Raw genomic sequence first — 23,446 nt, 5'->3', positions numbered from 1 at the left:
GTTTTTTTTTTCCCACCTCGCCTAAATCACTCATAGTTTCTCAAAGCAGATTCACAGCTAGGAAATGGACCTGGGAGAAACATAGAGGGTTAAGGAGAAAACAAATATGTAGCATCCCTTATGTGGTTCGCTGCTGGTGGCTGCTTAATGCAGGAGAACACCTAAGAATTCTAAGTCCTAGAGGCCATTGGCTGAAGACAGTGCTTTTATAATGCGCCTCTTATATAGCAGGATCTCCACTGCAAGAGTGATGTAATTTTGGTATGTACTGACAGTTGGAGACACTTAGTCTATAAGAGACTTGGAAGTTCTTCGAAGGAGGCATTCTGTGCTCATATATTTCATCTAGTTCGTCCCATTGCTAGTCCTGATCAAAGAGGTACTGCAGGTTTTAGAAATGGGGTTTAAAAAAAAAAACAAAAGCCTGCAAAGCCCATTTACCACAGGTGCAAGCAGGATGAAATAGCAAACCCTCTTTCAAATTGCCTTCAGTTCTTGGGGGAGGTAGGGAAAGCTGTCATCTGTTTCCAAATCAAAGCACTGTAATTAGCAAGGTCTGGAAAACAGGCGTTTTAATTAAGGACACTTCCAAAAAATTCTGAATTACTTCTTATTGTTGTTGTTTCCAAAGGGGAAGTATCAGGAATTCTCCTTTTTTTTTCAGGGAAGGAGAATTTCTGAATGTTATGCGGATCACACATAGCTTTGCAGCAGCTTTCAGTTCATTCATATATTCTTCCCACACACAAATGACTAAACTGCTTGTATTCACTGAAGCACCACCACAAAACAAGCGATCTTGATGTGATCATAGTATGGTCATATCAAGGTTCTTTTCCAACGCACATAAGTCTATGTGTGCATCAGTTAAGACACTACACAAAAGGAGTCAGACACAACCACACTGATATTGTGGTTCCTCGCAGTGTGTATTATTAATGTGCACAAACACACTGATGTGATTTAGAGACGGGAAGAAATCCAAATCAAAGAATTACAGCATTGGGAAAGACCTTCAAGGTTCTGTAGTCCAACACACACACCAGCTCAATTAGGGATCTGCAATGCAGGATGCAACTACAGCAGCGATGTCAAATCTGTGCTTTCCAAACACTGTAGGACTCCAACTCCCATAATCACTGACCATCGGCCATGCTGGCTGGGGCTGATGGAAGCTGGAGTCCAGAAACATTTTATTTGAAGGGCTGTGGGTTAGCCACCCCTGAACTGCAGCAGACCTAGAGATATGGGAAGCTGAATCAGACCATGGGTTTATCTAGCTCACTATGAAGGACAGTGGGTCACCAGGCAGAAGTCTCTCCTGGCCCTACCTCAAGGTGTTGGGTTCTGAACTTGGGGCCGTCTGCATGCAAAGCAGACGCTGTAGCCCTGAGCTACAGCCCTTCCCCTTGGATGGATGAAAGACAGCCATCCAGCCTCTGCTTAAATGCCTCCAGAAAGTGAGAGTCCTGACACCTCCCCAGGCAATCAGATTCCTCTTTCCACTAGGAAACTTTTCCTAATGTTTAGTTAAAATCTACTTCCCTGCAGTTTCCACCTACTGGTTATAGGCCTGCCCTCTGGGAACAATAGACAGCAAATGAGTTAGTCCGAGTGAACTGAAACGTGCAACAAACCACACAGACTCCGGTTCCAGAATTCATTTTTAGAAATTTGGCTAGTTGTGGCAGAACTGGAACGCAGGGCAGAGCAAAGGCACGGCTCAGTAAAGGAATAGAATATGGGAAATCACAGCTTTTTACAACTCTCTCTCTCTCATGAAATATGTGGCGTGATAGTTACCCCATGACAGCAGCCAGTACTCTGAACAACATTTATGATACAGTGGTACCTCGGGTTACATATGCTTCAGGTTACATACGCTTCAGGATACATATGCTTCAGGTTACAAAATCCGCTAACCCAGAAATAGTGCTTCAGGTTAAGAACTTTGCTTCAGGATGAAAACAGAAATCATGCTCCGGCAGCGCGGCAGCAGCAGAAGGCCCCATTAGCTAAAGTGGTGCTTCAGGTTAAGAACAGTTTCAGGTTAAGAACGGACCTCCAGAACGAATTAAGTACTTAACCCGAGGTACCACTGTACAATGTAAGGGTGTGCGACTTTCCTGTTCACATATTTAGGTATCTTGGACGGGAGAGAGGGCTGCCACTTTTTAACATGGCAAAGTATGGACGGTCTAGCCAGTCATCATTCCAGTAGGCAAAATTAATGGTGGCTGTTGCCACTATTGTAAAATCATAGGCATCTAGTTGCTTTTTCCCATTATAAAATATGAAGTTGGAAATACCTAATGTGCAGTATTGCTTTTTTTAAAAAAATTGTACAGTTGTTTCAGTAGTCTGTGGTTAAGGGGAGTGGATATATGTGGTGTCAGGCAAGAACATAGTGTGCGTGGAACAACTGTGTGCGTAGGAGGAGTGGAAATTTGCAGTGGCAGGCAAGAACATGTCACACATGCAGCAAATGTGATGGTGTGATTGTGCCTCCTTTGTACATTGCAGTGATTTTTCAGGCTGAAGGTGAGGGACTTCTCTGTGAAAGCCAGGAACGTCCCCATGTGTGCAGAATGCAGGATGCTTTTATTGACTAGTGCATCTCTGAATGTGGAAGGGACATTTTGCACCAAGTTGTAAAGAATACTCAAATAAAAGGGGGGTGGGCAAGCGCTGTTTTTTATTATTTAAACTGTTTTTATGGGATTTCTTGCTTGCCATGAGTTCTCACTGGAGAGAGGTGGGTTGGAAATGAAATTAAAATTAAATAAAGAGCTTGGTATCTTCTTGGCAGATATAAGAAAATTCATTGCAAAGTTTTTTAGGTGTGTGTGTGTATGGATGAGACATAGATAAATAGATCATAGATAGATAGGGATTTTTTCACATTTGGGCATTACAAGTTAAGGCAGATATAACAACCTATGTGATTTGAACATACGTTCATTCACTTCCTTATAAAAACATTCCTGAAGCCGAAAAAGTAACTCAGAATATGCTCAAATCAGTGCTACTACACTTGCAATGAAATTCTATACATGCATTGACCTAAGTAAGCCTGAATGAGTTCGCAGTTGAGCCCCATTACTTCTGAGCAGACATGTATAGGATAGCACTGCTAAAATAGTATGACCAGCTTTACCCTTTGTTACCTGTGAACGCAGTCCTTCTACGAGTCACGCTTATAGAACAGGGGTCACCAACGCAGCACCCGTGGGCACCATAAAACCCATGGCGGCTCCCAGTGGTGCCGCTGAGCGGGAGTTCCAAAATTTATCCTTTCGGTTTTTTAACAAAAATAAGTAACCAGCCTTCCTATAAAGAAAGTCATGGGCAAAATGTTATGGTACTTTACTTAGAAAGTAAAAGTGGGGTGACTGTGCTCCATGTTGTTATGAGGCAGCAACAGCATCAGAGTGTGTGTGTGTGTGAGAGAGAGAGAGAGAGAGAGAGAGAGAGAGAGAGAGAGAGAGAGAGATCAGTATTATGTGATCTCCACAATCAGGACTTCGTATGGCAAGCGTAAGGTTGTTGGGGGTGGTTGCCACTCTAATTTTGTGTTATGCTATGCCCCCTTCATGGCAGCCATTTTGTAACTGGCACCCATAGGACTCTCGAAATTGGCCCACTAGTCCAAAATTTGCCCACTGTTGCAGAAGAATAACTATCTGAAACCTGGTCAGCGTAGCTCCGAGTAATTTCTCTTTCTACCTGAGTTGTGTGTAACTGGCATATTCTATACCAAAATAAGAGGTAGCACTGATTTAAAAAGAAAGAATTTCTAACTCTTGTGCATCTCTTATTCTTTGGGTTCCCCCAGTCACCTAATAACAAAAAAATAAAAACCAAAGAAAGTGTGATTTTATACTCGCATTCATCTTTTCCCCTGGTACAAACTCCGTTAACAACTCCGCGTGCAAAGAAATATTTTTTCTCTTTTCCAGACAAACGGCACGCAACTTTTCAAATCCCTTACTGCCTGATCCCATCCATGTTTACTTGGAAAGCAAATCCTGCCAAAGTCAAGAGGGCTTACTCCCAAGTAACAACATGCACATGGGGCTGCAAACATAATCACTTCAACCTGGAGTTATGTCACAGCTTTGCAACAAATATTGCTGCAGTGTACTAAAGTACTCCACACACACCCCACATCCCAGCTTCTGCTTCCCCGACAACAACCCATAAACACACCTTTGTTGCAGCCACACTGTTGCAGAGTTTCCCTTTGAGAAGCCGCACATGATTCATGCTCAGAAGAGAAGCCTTCTCAATCGTTAAGCCTTCCCGCTCTCACGAAGGAAGAGGCAGAAGGGGTCAGGATATAGATAAAATGAAAGCCCTGCCCGAAAAGTGAGGAAAATCAATGCCCTCTTCAAGTGGAACCGTCTAGACATCCATACGATACAGTCCAGGCTTTCGGCATAATGAAGAACCCAACCCCTTTAGATCCTTTTCCTGGGAATCTCTTATTCTCATTCCAGCTGAAGTATGTTTCCAATAAACCGTTCTAAGGAAGAAGGGGATGTTTTAAGAGCCATCTACTTTCTGTAAATTATTCAGGTTATAACCCCAATGTTAATGTGGTCTCTCAAGAGGCAAACGATACAGCCAACCACATACCATTACTTTGCTAAGAGTCAATCCTGGCTACTAAAGATCTAAAGCAATTTTGCAAAAAAATAAAATAAAATCCATAGCATCTCAGATGTTCCCAGACAGCAATAAAAAACGGGGGTGCATAGAGACCTACCCGCAGACTATAAAAAGCTTATGCTAAAGGCGGTTGTAAAAGGAAAAGAAAAGAAAGACTTTGCAAAACTCTCCATAACTTCAGAAGAAAGAAGTGCTGCTGTTTCGGGATTTCTAGTAGATTTCAGAAACTTTGCATGGGGTTGTACAGTAGAAACACTCACAACTGGAAGCTATATATGAAGACACAGTTGGGGTTGCCACGTAGACACCTCGCAGCCTGGACACTGGACAAAGCCCATTAAGTCTCTGGCTAAAACAGGAAAGAAGGCAGCCACATAACTGTTCCTGCCCATTCCCTCTGCACACTTCTTGTTCACCCTTAGCTCTCACAGCTGGAGGCCTTACTAGGGCCAGCAGTGGAGAGGAGTGAGTGGGTGACAGGACTACAAAGGGATTGGGCTGTACCTGCCTTGTCCCATGCTAAGCAAGAGATGTGTCCAGTGTTTGGGGTTGGGAGGGGGCAAGCCTGCACACAGTAGACTCAGCTGGTTGCAGGTCATTACAATGCCATGTGATGATCCAACTGTTTTGGAAAGGTCCAGCACCACTGATATAAACCAGATCTCATTGTTTGTTCCCAGAGCTAGAATCAAATGGGACCTCCCCAGTAGAGGAGGACTCCAAGCAGGATCAGGGAGAATTGGGAAGAGGCCTGCTCAGGGCCGGATTTAAGTTTGATGAGGCCCTAAGCTACTGAAGGTAATGGGGCCCTTTATATGTCCCGCTGTCCTTTGTCAACAACAAATTGTCACTGTTTTTTGTGTTGAATATATGCTATATGGTAATTCATGGACCTAATAGGTATCAAAAGCCATTTGCGCATGCAGAATATAGGCACCCTATATATAGAAATGAGCAAACCACTGATATTTTAGGGAGCAGGCTAGCCGGCGGGGCCCATTACTTACATCATAGGAGCCTACACAACACAAAACACTGTTGCTGTATGTATGTTTTGCTTTATTTGTTTTTTATCTTATATTTTGGAAATGCACATCCAGTCTAGTTTAGTTTAGGTTTTTTTTTAAAAAAAAAGGGGCCCCCAAGAGAGTGGGGCCCTAAGCTATGGCTTGTTTAGCTTATACATAAATCCGGCACTGGGCCTGCTCCTATAGGATGGTGGACCACTCACATCCCTTATTCCTTTTGGTTGGGTAAAAGGTAAAGGTAAAGGGACCCCTGACCATTAGGTCCAGTTGTGACCGACTCTGGGGTTGCGACGCTCATCTCGCTTTATTGGCCAAGGGAGCCAGCGTACAGCTTCCGGGTCATGTCTCCAGCATGACTAAGCTGCTTCTGGTGAACCAGAGCAGCGCACAGAAACGCCGTTTACCTTCCCGCCGGAGCAGTACCTATTTATCTACTTTCACTTTGACGTGCTTTTGAACTGCTAAGTTGGCAGGAGCAGAGACTGAGCAATGGGAGCTCACCCCGTCGCGGGGATTCGAACTGCCAACCTTCTGATTGGCAAGTCCTAGGCTCTGTGGTTTAACCCACAGCGCCACTTGCGTCCCTAGTTGATTGGGTAGTGGGAAGCAAAGTAAACATACTAGGGAATTTAAAACAGGAGCTCAGACATCATGGGTTCTACATCTTCAGCTTCTGCAGTAGCCTCAGAGGGACCAGAGCTGAAGGCTTCTGCTCCAAAACAAACATTTCCATTAACAGTGACCTCTTGAAGCCACAATGCAGGTTGGAAGGACTGAAAACCTCCTCCTTTAGAACGGGAGAAATGAGGGGGTCATGTACATAGGCTATGCAATACCCTAAACTAAACCTTGCAGGGGGTTGGACTGGATGACACTTCCAGCTCTACAATTCTGCCATTTTATTATTCTATGAAACAAAAAGTAAAATACAATTGATATTAATTATTAAATTTGTATTCCGCCCTTCATCCAGAGATCACAGGGCAGTTTACAACAGAAAAATACAAAATGAGGCACAAACTGCATAACAAAACAGAAACAAACGAGTAACACACACACACACACACACAAGGCCACAGCCTGTTTAATCAGAGAAACGTTTTTGCCTGGTGCCTAAAGATATGTAATGCAGGTGCCAGGCGAGCCTCCCTGGGGGGAGCATTCAACAAATGGGGAGCCACCACAAAAAAGGCCCATTCTCATATTGTCACCCTCTGGACCTCTCTTGGAGGGGGCACACAAAGCAGGGCCTCAGATGGTTGCAAAGTCTGGGTCAGTTCATATGGGGAGAGGCAGTCCTTGAGGTATCACAGATTAAAGGCTTTATAGCTCAAAACCAGCACTTTGAATTGGGCCTGGAAACTGATTAGCAGCCAGTGTTATATGCTCAAACCATCTTGCCCCAGTGAGCAACCTGGCTGTTGAATTCTGCACCCACTGAAGTTTCTGATCTGCCTTCAGAGGCAGCCCCAAATGTAATGCATTGCAGTAATCTAACCTAGAGGTTATCAGAGCATAGACAACAGAAGTTAAGCTATCCCTGTCCAGACTGGGGTGCAGCTGGGCCACCAGCCAAAGCTAATGGAAGGCACTCCATACGACTGAGGCCACCTGAGCCTAAAGAGACAGCAAAGGATCCAGGAGTAACTCCAAGCTACATACCTGCTCCTTCAGAGGAAGTGTAACACCATCGAGAGCAGTCAATCTCCCATCCTTCCAGTCTAGGGAATCACCCGTTAACATTGCCCCAGTTGTATCTTACAACTTTATGTCATTCAATATAAACTTTATACCCATTCATATCAAAAGGCAGAAAGCCACCTTTCCCTTTTTGGATGATACATGGTAGGTCTTCTGTTCTTCCTGCTTACAAATTTTAAACATCTACTGAAAACTATGTTATTCTGACGGTCCTTTGCAAGTGCATTTCTTTTCCCCAACTGTTTTTTCCCCGAGGCTTTTATTGAAGTTTTATTGATCCTTGCTGTAATTTTGTATGGTGTGTACCACCTTGCTGAATTCTTGTGAAAACTACAGTCCCTTTCTATATATTAAACAAATAAATCAGAAATGCTCCGGGAAAGAGCAGCGCTTGAAGGTGTAAAATTGGAGAGGAGGGCGACGAAGTATGAGGATAGAGAGGTAGAAGTGTTGAAGGACTGACCTCCAGATCCTGCTTTTTGCAAGCAGAAACTACTTCGAAATGAATGGAGGTTGTGTCGTAAGACCAATGTAATAGTGAACTCTATTTATTTCAAAGAGGCTTGTGTCTGAAATGTTGTGGTGGATCATGCCCATACGATGCCAAGTTCATTAAATCCTGCTTGTCCTCCTTTCTGACTAACAACATTGCACCAACGAACACTGGGGTGTTATTTCAAGGAGTGAGATAAACTTGTGCATTAAATCTTTCCCAATGAAATCCGTGGGACTTTTACACTGGTGAAACATGCCCATTGTCTGTACATTTTTTTGAAAGGCTACTTATTAAGCTGATCTCGCTCTCTTAAGCTGGGTCAAATCACTTCCCCCTTTTATATATACACTTGTAATTTCTGTTCTACGACACAGACAGAAATTATATATCATTAGGGTGATTAAGTATCACTGCAGAACGGAACACCACCAATCAGAAAAGTCCTTGAAAATTTTAGCCAGGGGGTGAGGAGTGGGGGAGAAACAGATCACACTTGAAGGCTCAGCCAGCTTTTCAGTATACAGTGGTACCTCGGGTTGTGAACTTAATTCATTCTGGAAGTCTGTTCTTAACCCAAAGCGTTCTTAACCTGAGGCGCGCTGTCAGAGCTGCCCAAGGTCCCAGCTCACAAAGGACCAACGCTGCTTCGTTGTTAAGTACAAAAGTCTTTATTGAAGTTCAGTTTCACTTCCAGAGCCGCAGCGCGCAGCTCTACGTCTCAACTGTCAGACCGCTGATGCTCCGTCTGAGTCTCCTCCCCCTTGACACCAATTTAAGACTCTAGCCTTACTCCACCTCTTCCTCTGTTCCTTCCGCCTCTGGTTCCGCCTGGCCGTTGGGGTCTCGCCCTTTCTAGACTCTTCTGACGCTGAGTCCCCTGAGCCTTCCCCCTCCCTCCGGCGGGCTTTAGGAGCTGGTTCCCCATCCGGGTCTCCTGCTGTTCCCCGCGCCTGTACATTTGAACTTGGCGCGCGCGCCCAGCCGGTAACTTTTCTCCTGACCGTTTCACTGCTGCTGCTGTCACTGCTTCCCCCTCTGGGGGGGCTAGCTGCAACTGACCTCCCCTCCGTTGGAGGCGTGGTGAGCCCTGACTCCCTCTCTGGAGGAGACACTGCTCCTGACACATGTGACTCCTCCCCCCCACTACGCTCTGGTGGGGAAACTGGTCCCGATCCCCCACTGCTGCTTTGGGGTTCCCCTCTGGCTCCTTGTTTCTGGTGCGTCCCCCCTGGGACCCCCCTTGCCCTGACCATCGGCGCCCCCTTCTGGGAATCTTCTGATTCGCTGGAGAAGCTCATGGAATCTCTCGGGCCACTGTCATACTCCCCTACGCTGCCCTCGGATTCTTCCCCTTCGCTCTCCATTTCCTCTCTCCCCAGTGCTCCTGCTCCTGAGCCCCTGACACGCGCATTCCCTACATAGGCCTCCCGCGGCCCCGGAAGCAGATTGCGTTCGTATCCCGGGGCAAAGTTCGCAACCCAGGACACCTACTTCCGGGTTTGTGGAGTTCGTAACCCAAAGCGTTCATAAGCAGGACTGTTCTTAACCCGAGGTGCCACTGTACTGTAAACTGTATTCCCTACTCTTCCATAAACAAACATTATCATTATCATTCCATTGCTCAAATTAGAACTAAGACAAAAAAAGAATGGGGTACATTTCATAAAGGTTTTGCTTCCTGCAAAGTGCTTCCTGGGTCTCCCAATTTAAGGAGGATTTGCACAAAAGGGGGCAAAAGTGTTTGTAGCCCTATAGCTAGATGCTGCCGCCACCACTACTAAATGTCAACATTCCCCTCCGTGTCCACATTAGGGATGGAGAGAAATCCAGTTCAGTTTGTGTTTAAAGACGAACCTGGCAAATTCAGACTTTCCAAAATGATATGCAACCCGAAACACAGCCATCCTTAAGCAAGCTGCCTGCCTTTCAATTTTGCAATGCAGAGAATACATATGTTAGTTAAAATAGCACAGGAAAAATGCATTAGGGGGAGGGCTTTGGAAAAATTGTGTTTATTAGGCAAAACTGCACGCAACAATGTGTTTATTAGGATAAATTTTCGCTGAAAAGCAGATGGATTTTCATTGGGACTGTTTTTTAAAAATCACAAATTGCTGAATTTATGGTTACAACTGAAAGAGCCCAGCTGACAGGTCTGTCCATCCCCAATGTACAGAGGTACGCATACACCTTTCACTACTCCTCTGCCCAGTATCATTTTTAATGCACTTCCATCCCTCTTCACCAGCTGCTTCCACTCCATTAGAAAAACAACAACAACAACAGCCCACTTCTTCCTAGAAACAGTCAATCTGATTGCTTATAAACTAACTTTGGTCTTCATTTGCCCTCACCAACTTTCTAAAGTAGCCATATCTAACTGGCTCACACGAGGAACTCACTGTTTCTAGGAGTGATGAGGGTAATTAAAAAAAATGTGCCAAAGCGACAGCCAGTTTGGGCTGTGATCAGTAGCAAACTAGTGCAAACATCAGATTGGAATGGGCCACACCCTGAAACCGCCTTTTTCATAGAACCACAGAATTCTAAAGTTAGAAGGGACCCCAAAGGCCATCTAGTCCAAGCCCCTGGAATGCAGGAATCTCAGCTAAAGCATCCAGGTCTTCAAAACTCAAAAGCTGGATAAAACAGGTGCAGCAACAGTTTGAATTGTTCCCAGTGGAATTATGAGCAATTATAAATGAATCATATTTAAAGTGGAAAAGGGCAGCTGGGAAATTGGCATTAAGCAACAACTTTTGTAATTCTCTCCAGAAACGTTCTAGTAGTTACAACAATGTATTTTTGGTGGGTTCCATTGTGCAATCGCAAAATGCCTCTTTGGGGCATTAAACAGGATTTTACTTCTTCTGTTTTAATGCATAGAAGAGACACTACAGTGGTACCTCGGGTTACATACACTTCAGGTTACATACGCTTCAGGTTAGACTCCGCTAACCCAAAAATAGTGCTTCAGGTTAAGAACTTTGCTTCAGGATGAGAACAGAAATCGTGCTCTGCTGGCGCGGCAGCAGCAGGAGGCCCCTTTAGCTAAAGTGGTGCTTCAGGTTAAGAGCAGTTTCAGTTTAAGAACGGACCTCCGGAACGAATTAAGTACTTAACCCGAGGTACCACTGTATTTTGATTTAGTAACTGGCTAACATTCCCCAGTTGGTCAAAAACAGAACATTCATAACAGACTTCCTGGCCTCAAACCAGTGGGGTTAGCTCCCAAAACCCACCTTTCCCAGTGTTTTGGAAACAGTGTAAAGGTTTGCTTAGATGGCCCTTCTACTGCTATAAAGGTCTGCTTCTTCTTTATTTCTTTATTTCTTACATTATTTTGTGGTGGAGGGTCCTTAGCATTCAGACTAGAATGAGTTTTATTCAGCATGTTTCATGGTGTGTGCATGTTTTTGAGCTGTGTGCCAATTCTATTAAGAAAGCAGTAATAAGGAAACACTGAATTTAACCTTTAACAAAAAGAGCCCAAAAGTATTTAAATTTAGTATTTAAATTCAGCATTTGACATTCAAGAATCACAAAGGTGTAGAAAAACAGAGGTTGCTGTCTTTGCTGCTACAACTGCATCCAGTGACTGAGAATAATTTACTGCTTATCAGTAGAGACCAAAATATGGTCGCAGCAATGTAAATAAGGCATTAACATGCTAAACCTCCCATCTCACTGGGACATCTTCAATTAAGTGCATTTATTAAAGGGCAATAGGAAAGAAATCATATTTATCCTTGAACTAAAACACAAGCAGTAGTGACGAATAATCAGAATAAATAATTAGAGCTATCAGCAGATTAAAGCATTCCTAGTCAACTAAATGTGTTCAAAGAGCAGGACGTAATTGTTTGCAAAAGGCCTTTCAAACAGTGCTTTGGCTGCATGGACTCTGTTCTCAGCAGCCAAGCACAGCCAAACTGAGCAGGATTGAATCCTCTGCTCACCAGTTCTCCAATGACGGGTTCGATCCTGCTGGGTGGAGGGGTATGCTTTGCCAACACATTCCCCACAGGGAACACGCTGGCAAAGAAGACCTCAAAAGGATTGTGAAAGGTCAGTTCTGTTCAGTTTGGCTGTACACACCTGTTCCCCTGCTGTCGCCCTCTGGTTTTAAGAGGTTCAAAGTCTAGCGTTGGGCTACTTGAAAGCCCTTTTGCTTAGAACCTGCATTAATCTTTAAAACTATGAAAACCAGAGGTTCACAGAGCAGTGTGGGGCTCTTTGCGAAAGCGCTTCAAACAGCCCCACACTGTGCTTTGAAGTCTTAAATACTGGATGTTAAGTTGTGGGTGAACATATCAGACGACGCAGCGATTCTCCAAACAGCTCTTGTTTATTCACAAGTCAGAAAAGAACTGAACTGAAGGGTTCAGCCAGCCTGCTTATATAGAGCTCCAGTACAACATAACTGTAACAACTTTCTGTAACTATCCAATCACTGAACGTCACTTTCGATCCCTTACTTGCATATGTGGACCTGAACTATCTACAGTATCCCCCTGCTGGCCCAGGGTGAGAACTTCAGTACATAACACCGGAGGTTCAAAGACTGGCCCCACCCACCCATTAAATTTGGCCCTCTAGGGGTGGGGAGATAAGGATTTGGCCCACTTCTGCCAATGTATTTTTTTCTGCACCAACATCCCCACCCCTTCTCCTTCTCAGTAACCAACACCACTCAGAATGGCAGGCGAGTGCCACACACAAACATACCATGCCATCTACTAATGCCTAACATTTTCTGGATACAGATTTAATTGATGCTCTGCAATTAAAATAATGCAAAATGCTCTAAGCTGCCATATTTCTGTATATTCCAAACAAAATGAAAGTAAATTAAAATAATAAATTATTTAATTAAAATAATGCAAAATGCTCTAAATTGCCTTATTTCTGTATATTCCAAACAAAATGAAAGTTTGAATATTTTGAAAACAGTTTCTTTGGGTGCTTCTTTTATAAATCCCTGGTTATCCATCACAGCACCTTCCTGATCTCACTTTTATATCACCCATAATGAGACAGCTGTTTTGCTTCCACTAGCTCTGTGCCCTCTTAGGACGAAGGAAACCACAGTACAGGTACTGTAACTGAATTATGTATGCAGTGGCAAAGACCTAAGAAGCACACTGTACTTATAAGGCACTGTGTCTTTCCAAAGAGGCTCTCAACTCTAAAGCAGCAATATGCTCTCCAGATCTGCACTTTAATTTCCATCCACTCTTCCTGGCAGAAGCTGACAGCATTTTTCAAAAAGAGCCACGTGCTCATTTTAAATAGCTAACCAACCCCGTAAAATGACAGGCTGTTTTTCTAATAGCACATCATTAACATGCGAGCAACTTCACTTGCAGATATATCCTGACAAATAGCTCTCTCCATAAGTGAGACAAAGGAGGACACTTGGGGAAATCCCACTGATTTCCTGGCCTTCTTCGAAAAGACCAACTGAAAAGTTGCAGCTTTCCATCTGTCTCTGCAGCCGCGGTTAAACTAGAGGTAGATGACTGCATGAGACGCGGGTGGCGCTGTGGGTTAAACCACTGAGCCTAGGACTTGCCGATCAGAAGGTCAGCGGTTCGAATCCCCGCAACGGGGTGAGCTCCCATTGCTCGGTCCCTGCTCCTGCCAACCTAGCAGTTTGAAAGCACATCAAAGTGCAAGTAGATAAATAGGTACCGCTCCGGCAGGAAGGTAAACGGCGTTTCCGTGCGCTGCTCTGGTTGGCCAGAAGTGGCTTAGTCATGCTGGCCACACGACCCGGAAGCTGTACGCCAGCTCCCTCAGCCAGTAAAGCAAGATGAGCGACTCAACCCCAGAGTCGGTCACGACTGGACCTAATGGTCAGGGGTCCCTTTCCCCTTTACCTTTAGATGACTGCATAGGGCCCACCTAGGGTTACATTTTTTCACTTGTTTCCAAATTATGAATTTATTTTACCCTGCTCCTCGCTTTAATTCATGTAAATTGATTTTAGCAATCTAGAAAACTGTTTTCATCACAATGCAAAAACTGTTTTGTGTTTATTATTTTTTGGGCGAAGCTCATTACAAAATGCATCTTTAGGGCATAAACCCATTATGTATCTTATAAAGTGTCTTATAAATGTGTGTGTGTGTACATGAATGAATCAATGGCTGCACGCGCGCGCACCCCCCGCCCCATAAATTTAAAACACATTTCCTTCCCCACCCAAAGAATCCTGGGAACTGTAGTTTGCTAATGGTGTCGGGAACTGTAACTCTGTAAGGGGTGTACTACAGTTCTCAGAGTTTTTAGGAGGCTCAACCTGACAGAGCTATAAGTCTCAGAGTGGGAAGAGAGATTGACTGTTAAACCATGCTAGGAATTGCAGCTCTGGGATAGGAATATAGCTCCCCAACAACTCTCGGCTGCCATAATTATTTGACTATTTAAAATGGTATTGTAGTGTTTTAAATGTAAGGTGTGGCCTGAGAAGAAGGATGTGCTAAAATACTCCTAGGACTGTACCTCTTTGACAGCAAGGTAGTATATCAGAGTAACCATTCATCTTTGCAAATAACTTTGCTCTGCACTGCTGGGGGTTGGAGTAGATGACTCTTTGGGCCCTTCCAGCTCTACAGTTCTATGATTATGCACTTCTAACTAGCATCTCAGGGAATAGCTTAGGTTACTACAACCTTTCTTCTTCATATGATAGCTTTCTACAGGCTGGTAGTGTTTTTACACAGGACTATGCAGCAGTACTCCTGCCAACCTAGCAGTTCGAAAGCACGTCAAAGCGCAAGTAGATAAATAGGTACCACTCTGGTGGGAAGGTAAACGGCGTTTCCGTGCGCTGCTCTGGTTCACCAGAAGCGGCTTAGTCATGCTGGCCACATGACCCGGAAGCTGCACGCCGGCTCCCTCGGCCAATAAAGCGAGATGAGCGCCGCAACCCCAGAGTCGGCCACGACTGGACCTAATGGTCAGGGGTCCCTTTGCCCTTTACCTTTATGCAGCAGTACAATTGTCCCTCTATGTTCTGAAGGTGGTATAGCCCCATAAGGATTACAGCACATGGTTTTTTTCCTGGATGTGTATATTGGCAAGAAATAAATTCGCATTTTCCATGTTTTTTCACCTCCCTTTACTTTTTAGAAAAAGCATTTCATGACATTTGGGGGATCGAATTAGCATTCCAAGCCCATCAGCTTCTATTTTCTTTTCCTTTTATTTCCAACTTGAGGGTATTAAGAGGGAAAGCCCACATCATTTTTTAAATGTTATTTTGAGAGAAGCTGAGAAGAGGGAGAAAGGAGCTAGAGAGCTGAAAACTTTCTACGGTCATATGAAAAGGTGGAGGGGAGAGGAGCCTGAGAGAATTGTCACAGCCAAGCTGTAAACCTGTGAAAATATTACATGAATTATAATAACAGAAAGCTTGACACACTTTAACTTTGTCCTGGCAGGCTGGAAGCCTATTATTTATTACAAAGTAGAACGGTAATGAAGAAAATTAACGATGTTAACCCATTTCTCCATTCAACTTCACTGCTGAGCCGCGAACAGCTATAACTATCATTACTTTGTCAATACAAAACTAATCTCGCCTCCCAGAGCTTTCAGCCTTCTCCTCCAGTTACCTAGAAACTGAGCCATAATTTGCTATGGGGAGCAAACAGAGCCTTAAAACCAAAGAGGCAGCTGCAAAATGATACTGCCCCGTCAATTAATCTTTCCCCAGGGATGCCTCTCTGCTACATAGAGAGGCAGGCCATACATACTACATCTATCAATGATCCCTGTGTCTTTTAAGGTGCTGCAGGAGAGCTTGTGGAACTACAGATGTAGCTGGACCCAAAATACCACAACATAGCCAATGGTCAGAGGTGGTGGTGTTTGCTGTTGTTTGTTTGTTTGTTGTTGTTGTTGTTTTTGTTGTATTTATCTCCTTTCTCCCAGCTTGGGGTTCAAGGCAGCTTACATGTAAATACATTGGTTATGTGATACAGAGTAATTAAACCGAACTAGCTAAAACTGACAATCAAAACACATCTAGAAGCAGCAATTAAAATACAGTTTGCCCTGGAAGCAGCCCAATGGCCAGCATTGGCTGCACCTTAGTTTTCAAAGGCTCATCTGAACAGGAAGGCCTTGGCCTGCCAGTGGAAGGATAGCAAAGAGGGAGCCAGTCTTACCTCTCTTGGGAAGGAATTGAGGAATATGGGAGCAGCCACAGAAAAGGCTCTGCTTTCCTTTGGACCACATCAGCGAGGCTGAGAGGGGGGGTCTTGGCATCAGGGCAGCCCAGGACCCCCATACACACTGCCCAAGCTTGTGCCCCCAGGGAGGGGAGATTAATTAAGTGCTGCTCACACAGTGGTTTGGCTCACCCCCGGAGGCACACTCCATTGTCTCTCGGGACAGACGGATGCCAGCAGCAACAACAAAATTCACACTGTGCATGATTTCATACTGCTGTACCATATCTCCCCTTAGTTATATATATTTTTCTGCTAGGTGTCTTCATGTATCCTTCCCTGTTTCTTTGTGTGGACAAATGCTGAGAAAGAGATGGATTCAATACAGACAACTCTGGACTGGCTCCTTTTCCACCACAACCATTGGGAGATTGCAAGCATATTGCAATCATTCTTACCTTTGCAGTTTTATCTGTGGAATGATTATCAGAAGATTGGTTCCCTTTATCCTGGTTTTCGCCTGCTGACCGTTGTTCTGGCCCGTTTGAAGCTGCTGTCTAGAAATAGGAAGGAGGGGAGACATTTCAAGAAAACGTTCACCAAGAAAGTAGTAGCACAAACAGAATATATTTCTGAGGGCCCTTCCAGGTCCCTCAGAACGCATTATTATTATTACGCATTCATGCCCTGTACTCCCTTGCCTGGAAGTAAGTTCTGTTGACTTCAGTGGGGCTTACTTCTGAGTAGTCATGCATGGGATGGCACTATTAAAAGTGAAAACTGCTGAGAGACTTATGCTTTGAGCCTGGAAGGATAACACACACACACACACACACACACACACACACACACACACGTTACATACGCTTCAGGTTACATACGCTTCAGGTTACAGACTCCGATAACCCAGAAATAGTGATTCAGGTTAAGAACTTTGCTTCAGGATGAGAACAGAAATTGTGCTCCGGCGGTGCCGCAGCAGCAGGAGGAGGCCCCATTAGCTAAAGTGGTGCTTCAGGTTAAGAACAGTTTCAGGTTAAGTACGGACCTCCGGAACAAATTAAGTACTTAACCTGAGGTACCACTGTATGTGTTTGAATTAAGATGGGTGTGTTGATGGTGACTATATTCTCAGTGTGAGCTGGTGGGGGTTTTCATCCGTTCTTTCTGTTTTTCTTTTCTTTGTTTGTTATTAAGCCAGCACTTTGGGAGCAAACTGGGAGCCAGTGTAGATCTTTAAACACTGGCAAGGTATTTGAAAGATTGGCAATGTCTACCTAGTCATATATCCATCTCTACCTTCTCCCGCCATCTCTCGCTTTTTTCCACCCGTTGTAAAGCATTCAGGTTGTGAAGACCTCCAATATGAGTGATCCACCAACGGTTTAAATGGCAGTGGTTGACTAAATAATTATAATTTTCCTACATTCAATCAACACTATAGAATGAAGCTCTGGATGCATTTCAGTTGGCTTCCCCCTCGTTCCCAGCCGTAATGAAAAAGCAGCACAATCTGACATTGAAAATGGCACATTCTGACAACATTAACAGCTTCATACATTAAGTAGCCCATAAAACTGCAGCAATATATTCAGATGGGCTCAGGAAGGTACTTCTTAACCCCATATCCATGATTAAGGAAGAGCTTAGTCACAAATCACACCAGCATAGGTTTTGCAACCATCCATCATTTATATAACAGGAAATAAAGATGTGCATTTATGAACAATGTATTTGTGAACAGCTTTGATGTTAGTTAGTTATTTTTTTGTTTTTACAATCAAATGGTATAGAAATTTTAGGACTAGGACTAAACCTGCCCGGGTGACCCCCACTGCCTGGGATAAAGGGCAGATATTCCCACGCTGTGTCCAGGATTCCTGTCAGGGCTTTGTTTTATTTATTTTTTTACCTTCAGAATTCGAAGGGAGCCACTGACATTTAAGTCAGCCTTTTGTCTGGAAAAAACCCTTGTGTATCTCAGCGGTGGGTTTGGTTTTCTTTGGCTTGGCGCATCCCCAGTTGTCCAGGGATGATCTAGTGTATTTTGCAAGGCCTCCCTAGAGGGTTTGCACCAAGCTGCTATTTGGATGCCTGTGAGCCATCTGTTAAAAACATACGGTCTAAATTTAAAATTGTCTGCAGACCATAAAAGGATCTTAACGTCTTCAGCAGGGCTGGCCTACCCATGTGGCAAAGTGAGGCAACTGCTTCCTGCAGCAGGATCCACAGGGACAGCAGATCCCAATGCCGACCTTTGTTCCCCTCCCCTTCCCCCACACACCTTATTCCTGGGTGTAGATCCCTGCTTTTTTCTTGGTGAGGAAGTGGCACTATTTTGTGGCTCACCTCCTTTGCTAAAATGTCTTGGGTTGGCCCAAGTCTTCAGAGTCCCCAGTATCACCCAGTGCACGCTTCAAAGCCGAGTGGCCCTTCTGTAGCCTTGGAGCCCCTGCCCACGCCTGCTGTGACGTCACAGCAAATCAACCAATGGCACCAAGCGAGGTGGAGCATGTTAAAACATGCTTGAGCCTAGACGGCCATTGGCTGCTTGACCCACATCCCTCAATACCTTTGGTCAGAACTGCAGTCATGAGACGCTGAAAGAAAACATTCAAGACTCCAAAAGCATAGTAAGTGGGATAATGAGAATCCCGGGGTCGGAATGGTTGTAGCTGAGTGGTAGAAGACATGCCATGCATGCAAATAGTACCAAGTTCATTTCCCAGCATTGCCAGGTAAGGGTGGAAAAGAGTTCTGTTTCAAAGCTTTGAACATCCTTAGAGGTCACTGCAGATCAACTCCAGCCATCCTAGCCAATGGCCACCAGGTTAAGGTAAGCATTTGACTGTGTCGACCACAGCAAACTATGGCAAGTTCTTAAAGAAATGAGAGTGCCTGATCACCTCATCTGTCTCCTGAGAAATCTCTGTGTGGGACAAGAAGCTACAGTTAGAACTGGATATGGAACAACTGATTGGTTCAAAATTGGGAAAGGAGTACGACAATGCTGTATATTGTCTCCCTGCTTATTTAACTTATATGCAGAATTCATATAAGTTCATATATTCATGAAAAAGGCTGGACTGGATGAATCCCAAGCTGGATTGCCGGAAGAAATATCAACAACCTCAGATATACAGATGACACAACCTTGATGGCAGAAAGTGGGAGAAAGGCGATGACAAACCTAGACAGCATCTTAAAAGGCAGAGACATCACCTTCCCGACAAAGGTCCGTATAATTAAAGCTATGGTTTTCCCAGTAGTGATGTATGGAAGTGAGAGCTGGACCATAAAGAAGGCTGATCGCTGAAGAATTGATGCTTTTGAACTATGGTGCTGGAGGAGACTCTTCAGAGTCCCATGGACTGCAAGAAGATCAAACCTATCCATTCTGAAGGAAATCAACTCTGAGTGCTCACTGGAAGGACAGATCCTGAAGCTGAGGCTCCAATACTTTGGCCACCTCATGAAAAGAGAAGGATCCCTGGAAAAGACCCTGATGTTGGGAAAGATGGAGGGCACAAGGAGAAGGGGACGACAGAGGACGAGATAGTTGGACAGTGTTGTCGAAGCTACCAGCATGAGTTTGACCAAACTGCGGGAGGCAGTGGAAGACAGGAGTGCCTGGCATGCTCTGGTCCATGGGGTCACGAAGAGTCAGACACGACTAAACAACAAGAACAATACCAGCTGCTGGAAATCAGAAGTGGGGAGAGTGGTATTGCACTCAGGTCTTGCTTGTGAGTTAACTATAGCCATCTGATTAGACATCGTGAGAACTTAGTGTTCCTGCAGTTTCAGATTAAATATATGACATGGATCTTTGGCACAATCTAGCAGGGCTCTTCTAAAGTTTTTTAATTTCTTAAATTTAATTTAAGGTAATCACAGTGACAGGCATCAATTTAAAATGTGCATATATTTATTGGAGCAGCATGGTTTTTACCGACTTCTAGGAAACATTTTGATCCTTTCAGCAGTCTATAAAATAGGTTGCTTTGATATACTGGCACATCCTGGTGACAACAGGAATCTGTCAATTAATCTATCATACTGATAATCAAAGGCTCCTAGGAGCACATGATGCTGGGAGATATTGACTTTTATTAAATTAACTGCTTGGAAAATAAATGCTGCTCCAATCATTAAAGCATTTAAAGAGCTACAGGGGAAAGTGCAAAATACATAACCACATGCGCCCAAGTCACTAATTTCACAGAATATTAATGTAAATTAATTAATTAAGCAGATGTACAGCGACCACACAGCCTCCTGGGATGAACACAGAACATTGGGGAAGGTGTGAATGCAAGAAAAATAGTGAGTCACTCGCCTGTATATAGGGTTACAGGCTGCAAATGATCAATGGGAAGAAAAATATGCTTGGCTCAAGCATAATTCGCTTTCTATAAGTGACAAATTCTGGCTTGGTGTGGACAGAGGTGAGTGTGCGGGTTCCAGAGAAAGAAATATTCAGAAACATTAATCTCCCTCTTTTTCCTCCCTCTGCCACACTCTTTTCTGTGGGAATTAGATTGCAGTTCCCATTTGCAGAGTATGGGGAAGACAGCCCTGGGTCTGTTGACCTTTTAGTTCTCTCTTCCCTCCTAGAAAACCACACAAGACACTCTTCATTTAAAGTTTAAAGAACATATAACTTTTATTTAGTGTGCCTGCAGTTTCAGTTTCAGGTTAAATATATTTACAAGGTAGGTAGGTGGGTGTTTCTTTTTGTTCAGACCCTCCAAGTGCCCCTATTTTCCAGGGACAGTCCCGGATTTACAGAAGCCATCCCAGTTTCTGATTTGATCCCGGAATGTCCCACTTTTCGTTCCTATTCTCATCTGAGAAATGTTGGAGGGTGTGAAGTTACAGTATGCTCCCCACTGAGCCAAGGAGACAAGTAACTATACTTTAGAAGACACCTGAAGGCAGCCCTGTATAGGGAAGGTTTTTTTAAAAAAAAAAAGTTTAATGTTTTATTATGCTTTTATATACCGTATTTTTCCGTGTATAAGACGCCCCCATGTATAAGACGACCCCCCCTTTTTTTGAGCCCAAAATTAAGAAATAATTAATTGCAACATTCCGTATATAAGACGACCCCTAATTTTAAACTTAAAAAAATTGGGGGAAAATATAGCCTTATACACGGAAAAATACAGTATGTTGGAAGCCGCCCAGAGTGGCTGGGGCAACCCAATCAGGTGGGCTGGGTATAAATATTATTATTATTATTATTAGCCCATTAAATCAAGTCCAGCCCTCTGGAGCAGCAGAACACAAGTCTCTGCCTCCTTTTAAGTAGGATGCTGGAGGAGAAATCTGGGACCTTCAGATTGCCAAGCCTGTGAATTACCGCCAAGCTACAGTGTGTCCCTTCTCCGGATAAAATTCACTGCAAGAAGTGAGGTTACAGGGAACCAGGCAGAGGGCCTTCTCGGTAGTGGCACCCACCCAGTCAGATGGGCGGGATATAAGTAATAAAATGATGACGACGATGATGTTTCTGTCTGGTTTCAGCCCAGAGACCACATCTCACATATGCGATAATCTTTCAGTTACAGAGATTGCACCTTAATGGCCATCACTGTTCCTGCCATAACTCCCAAGTTATGCTGTGAAAGTTTTGATTCCACCAACCCAAAAGGCCTTTCAGCCCAACAGGCAAAGGGTGGTGGGTTTACAGGAATGAAGATAATGGCTGAGGGTGTATCAGGGTAAAAAAGAGAATGGTATCCAAGAAAGTACATCTTAAGATCTGCTCCTCCTAAGCGAAACTGGTATTATTAAACAAATCCCTCGAAGTCTGGAGGAAAAACAAAGGCAATTTGAAGCTCAGCTATGGCTTAATGGGTGTTCTTTGGCAACAGCATCCTGTAGAAACTAAATTGCATTTAAGACAAGAGGGCAAATCAAGTGTAAAGGATCATAGCCAGAAACATCGTCCTGCCATTATAGGCTGCCACCGTGGGGATTAGTCCAGATTTGCAAGAGGGCAAACAGTACCCTGCCTCTATCAGTACAAATGTAAGAAAGCAAAGGCCTTAGCCAAGCCTAAGTAACTGGAAAGAAAATGATGGGGGGAGGGGAAAGTAATTAGAAATAGTGAGTATGACTAATGATTCTAGACTGGATGCTATTGGGGCAATACTCTAATTAGCAAAGACAATGTTTGTGTTTCTTGGTTAGATCATGCTTTTTGAGCCTGGGTACATAAATCACGGCCTACGTATGCCAATTGCCATAACAACTTGATAACCCTTTTCCTCTTCTCATTTTTCATCACATCATTCTGCTTCCACCTCCATCCTCCTTTGTAGCCAGTAATCTTGTTGCTATCATAGGGCATTTCATAGCTTACTTTTGTGTTTGCTAGCTTCATAGTAGATCAGGGATGGTCCATTTGGTACCTTCTAGATGGTTTGGACAACGTCCATGATCCTTGATCACTGACCACACTGGCTGTGGCTTATGGGGGTTTTAGTCTGCAATGGCGTCCGTGGGTACCGTATACCCATGTGGCACCATAGGTTTAGCCATTGTAATGAAACGTTGGGTCCTTGGGGGTGAAAGGAGAGTGTGTGGTGAACAATCCCATCCACCTTAACACCATTGATGGGTGCAGTTGTTTGGTTAGGAATATGATTTTTTTTCCCCAGCTCATAATGCACACTGTATTCCAAATTGAGCATCCTTGAGCATTCACAGCTCAGATAAAATGTAGAATTTTGGTCCTAGTAGCTAATGCTAGTGAGCAAGGGAATCTGGAACTTGACTAATTTGGCTCCAGTTTTATCCTATAAGTGTGGGGACTAAATTACTAAGGTATTGGCCACTAGACTGATCATTTTGCCAATTCCAGTCATTAAGGTCCAGATAGCTCAGATCCTGTGAAATTCATCTGCCCCAGGTGCAACAAAACATGCCTCTCACATATCTGTCTCTACAGCCACAGCTGGCGCTGTATCCTTCCAAACGCTTGACTTCACCCCCAAAGGCACATTCCTCCACTGTTTCTCGAGACAGACAGATGCAGACCACCAAACATATCGCAGAAACAGCTCACTGTAGTTGCTTCATTGCTCATAAACATAAGCTGCGGCCGGATTCCCAAGTGCTTCCTTTGAAATACTTCTATGGTTGCATTAAAATCCGATACATGTAACGTGGCAGTGAATAGAACATCTTCTAAATATTATCACCTTTACTGTGGTACTCAGCAGGGCTGTTCTTTCTCTCTATTGCCATTTATTTGAGAAATGGAAGCTATAGCTGCAGGGATTAGATTAGATCCAGCGATTATGGGAGCAGAGATAAAGCAGAATACATAGCGACGCACGGACGATGCCGTATTGAAGTTG

At 44.0% G+C, this 23,446-nt stretch overlaps 1 protein-coding gene across 13 annotated transcripts in view; it reads right to left on the bottom strand.

The window, feature by feature from the left end:
- Positions 1-23,446, bottom strand: part of DLG2 (discs large MAGUK scaffold protein 2) — an 877,737-nt gene that overhangs the window by 727,690 nt on the left and 126,601 nt on the right. For all 13 annotated transcript variants that reach the window (XM_083609628.1, XM_083609598.1, XM_083609629.1 and 10 more), the window contains exon 5: positions 16,535-16,633. In XM_083609628.1, coding sequence (XP_083465754.1) covers positions 16,535-16,633 — 99 coding nt within the window. The remainder of the gene's footprint in view (positions 1-16,534; positions 16,634-23,446) is intronic.

Source organism: Podarcis filfolensis (assembly GCF_964270895.1).
Source record: "Podarcis filfolensis genome assembly, chromosome: 4".
In the NCBI taxonomy this organism is placed as follows: Eukaryota; Metazoa; Chordata; class Lepidosauria; order Squamata; family Lacertidae; genus Podarcis; species Podarcis filfolensis.
Note: the sequence above shows the minus strand (reverse complement) of the source record. Positions and strands in the feature narration are given on the sequence as shown.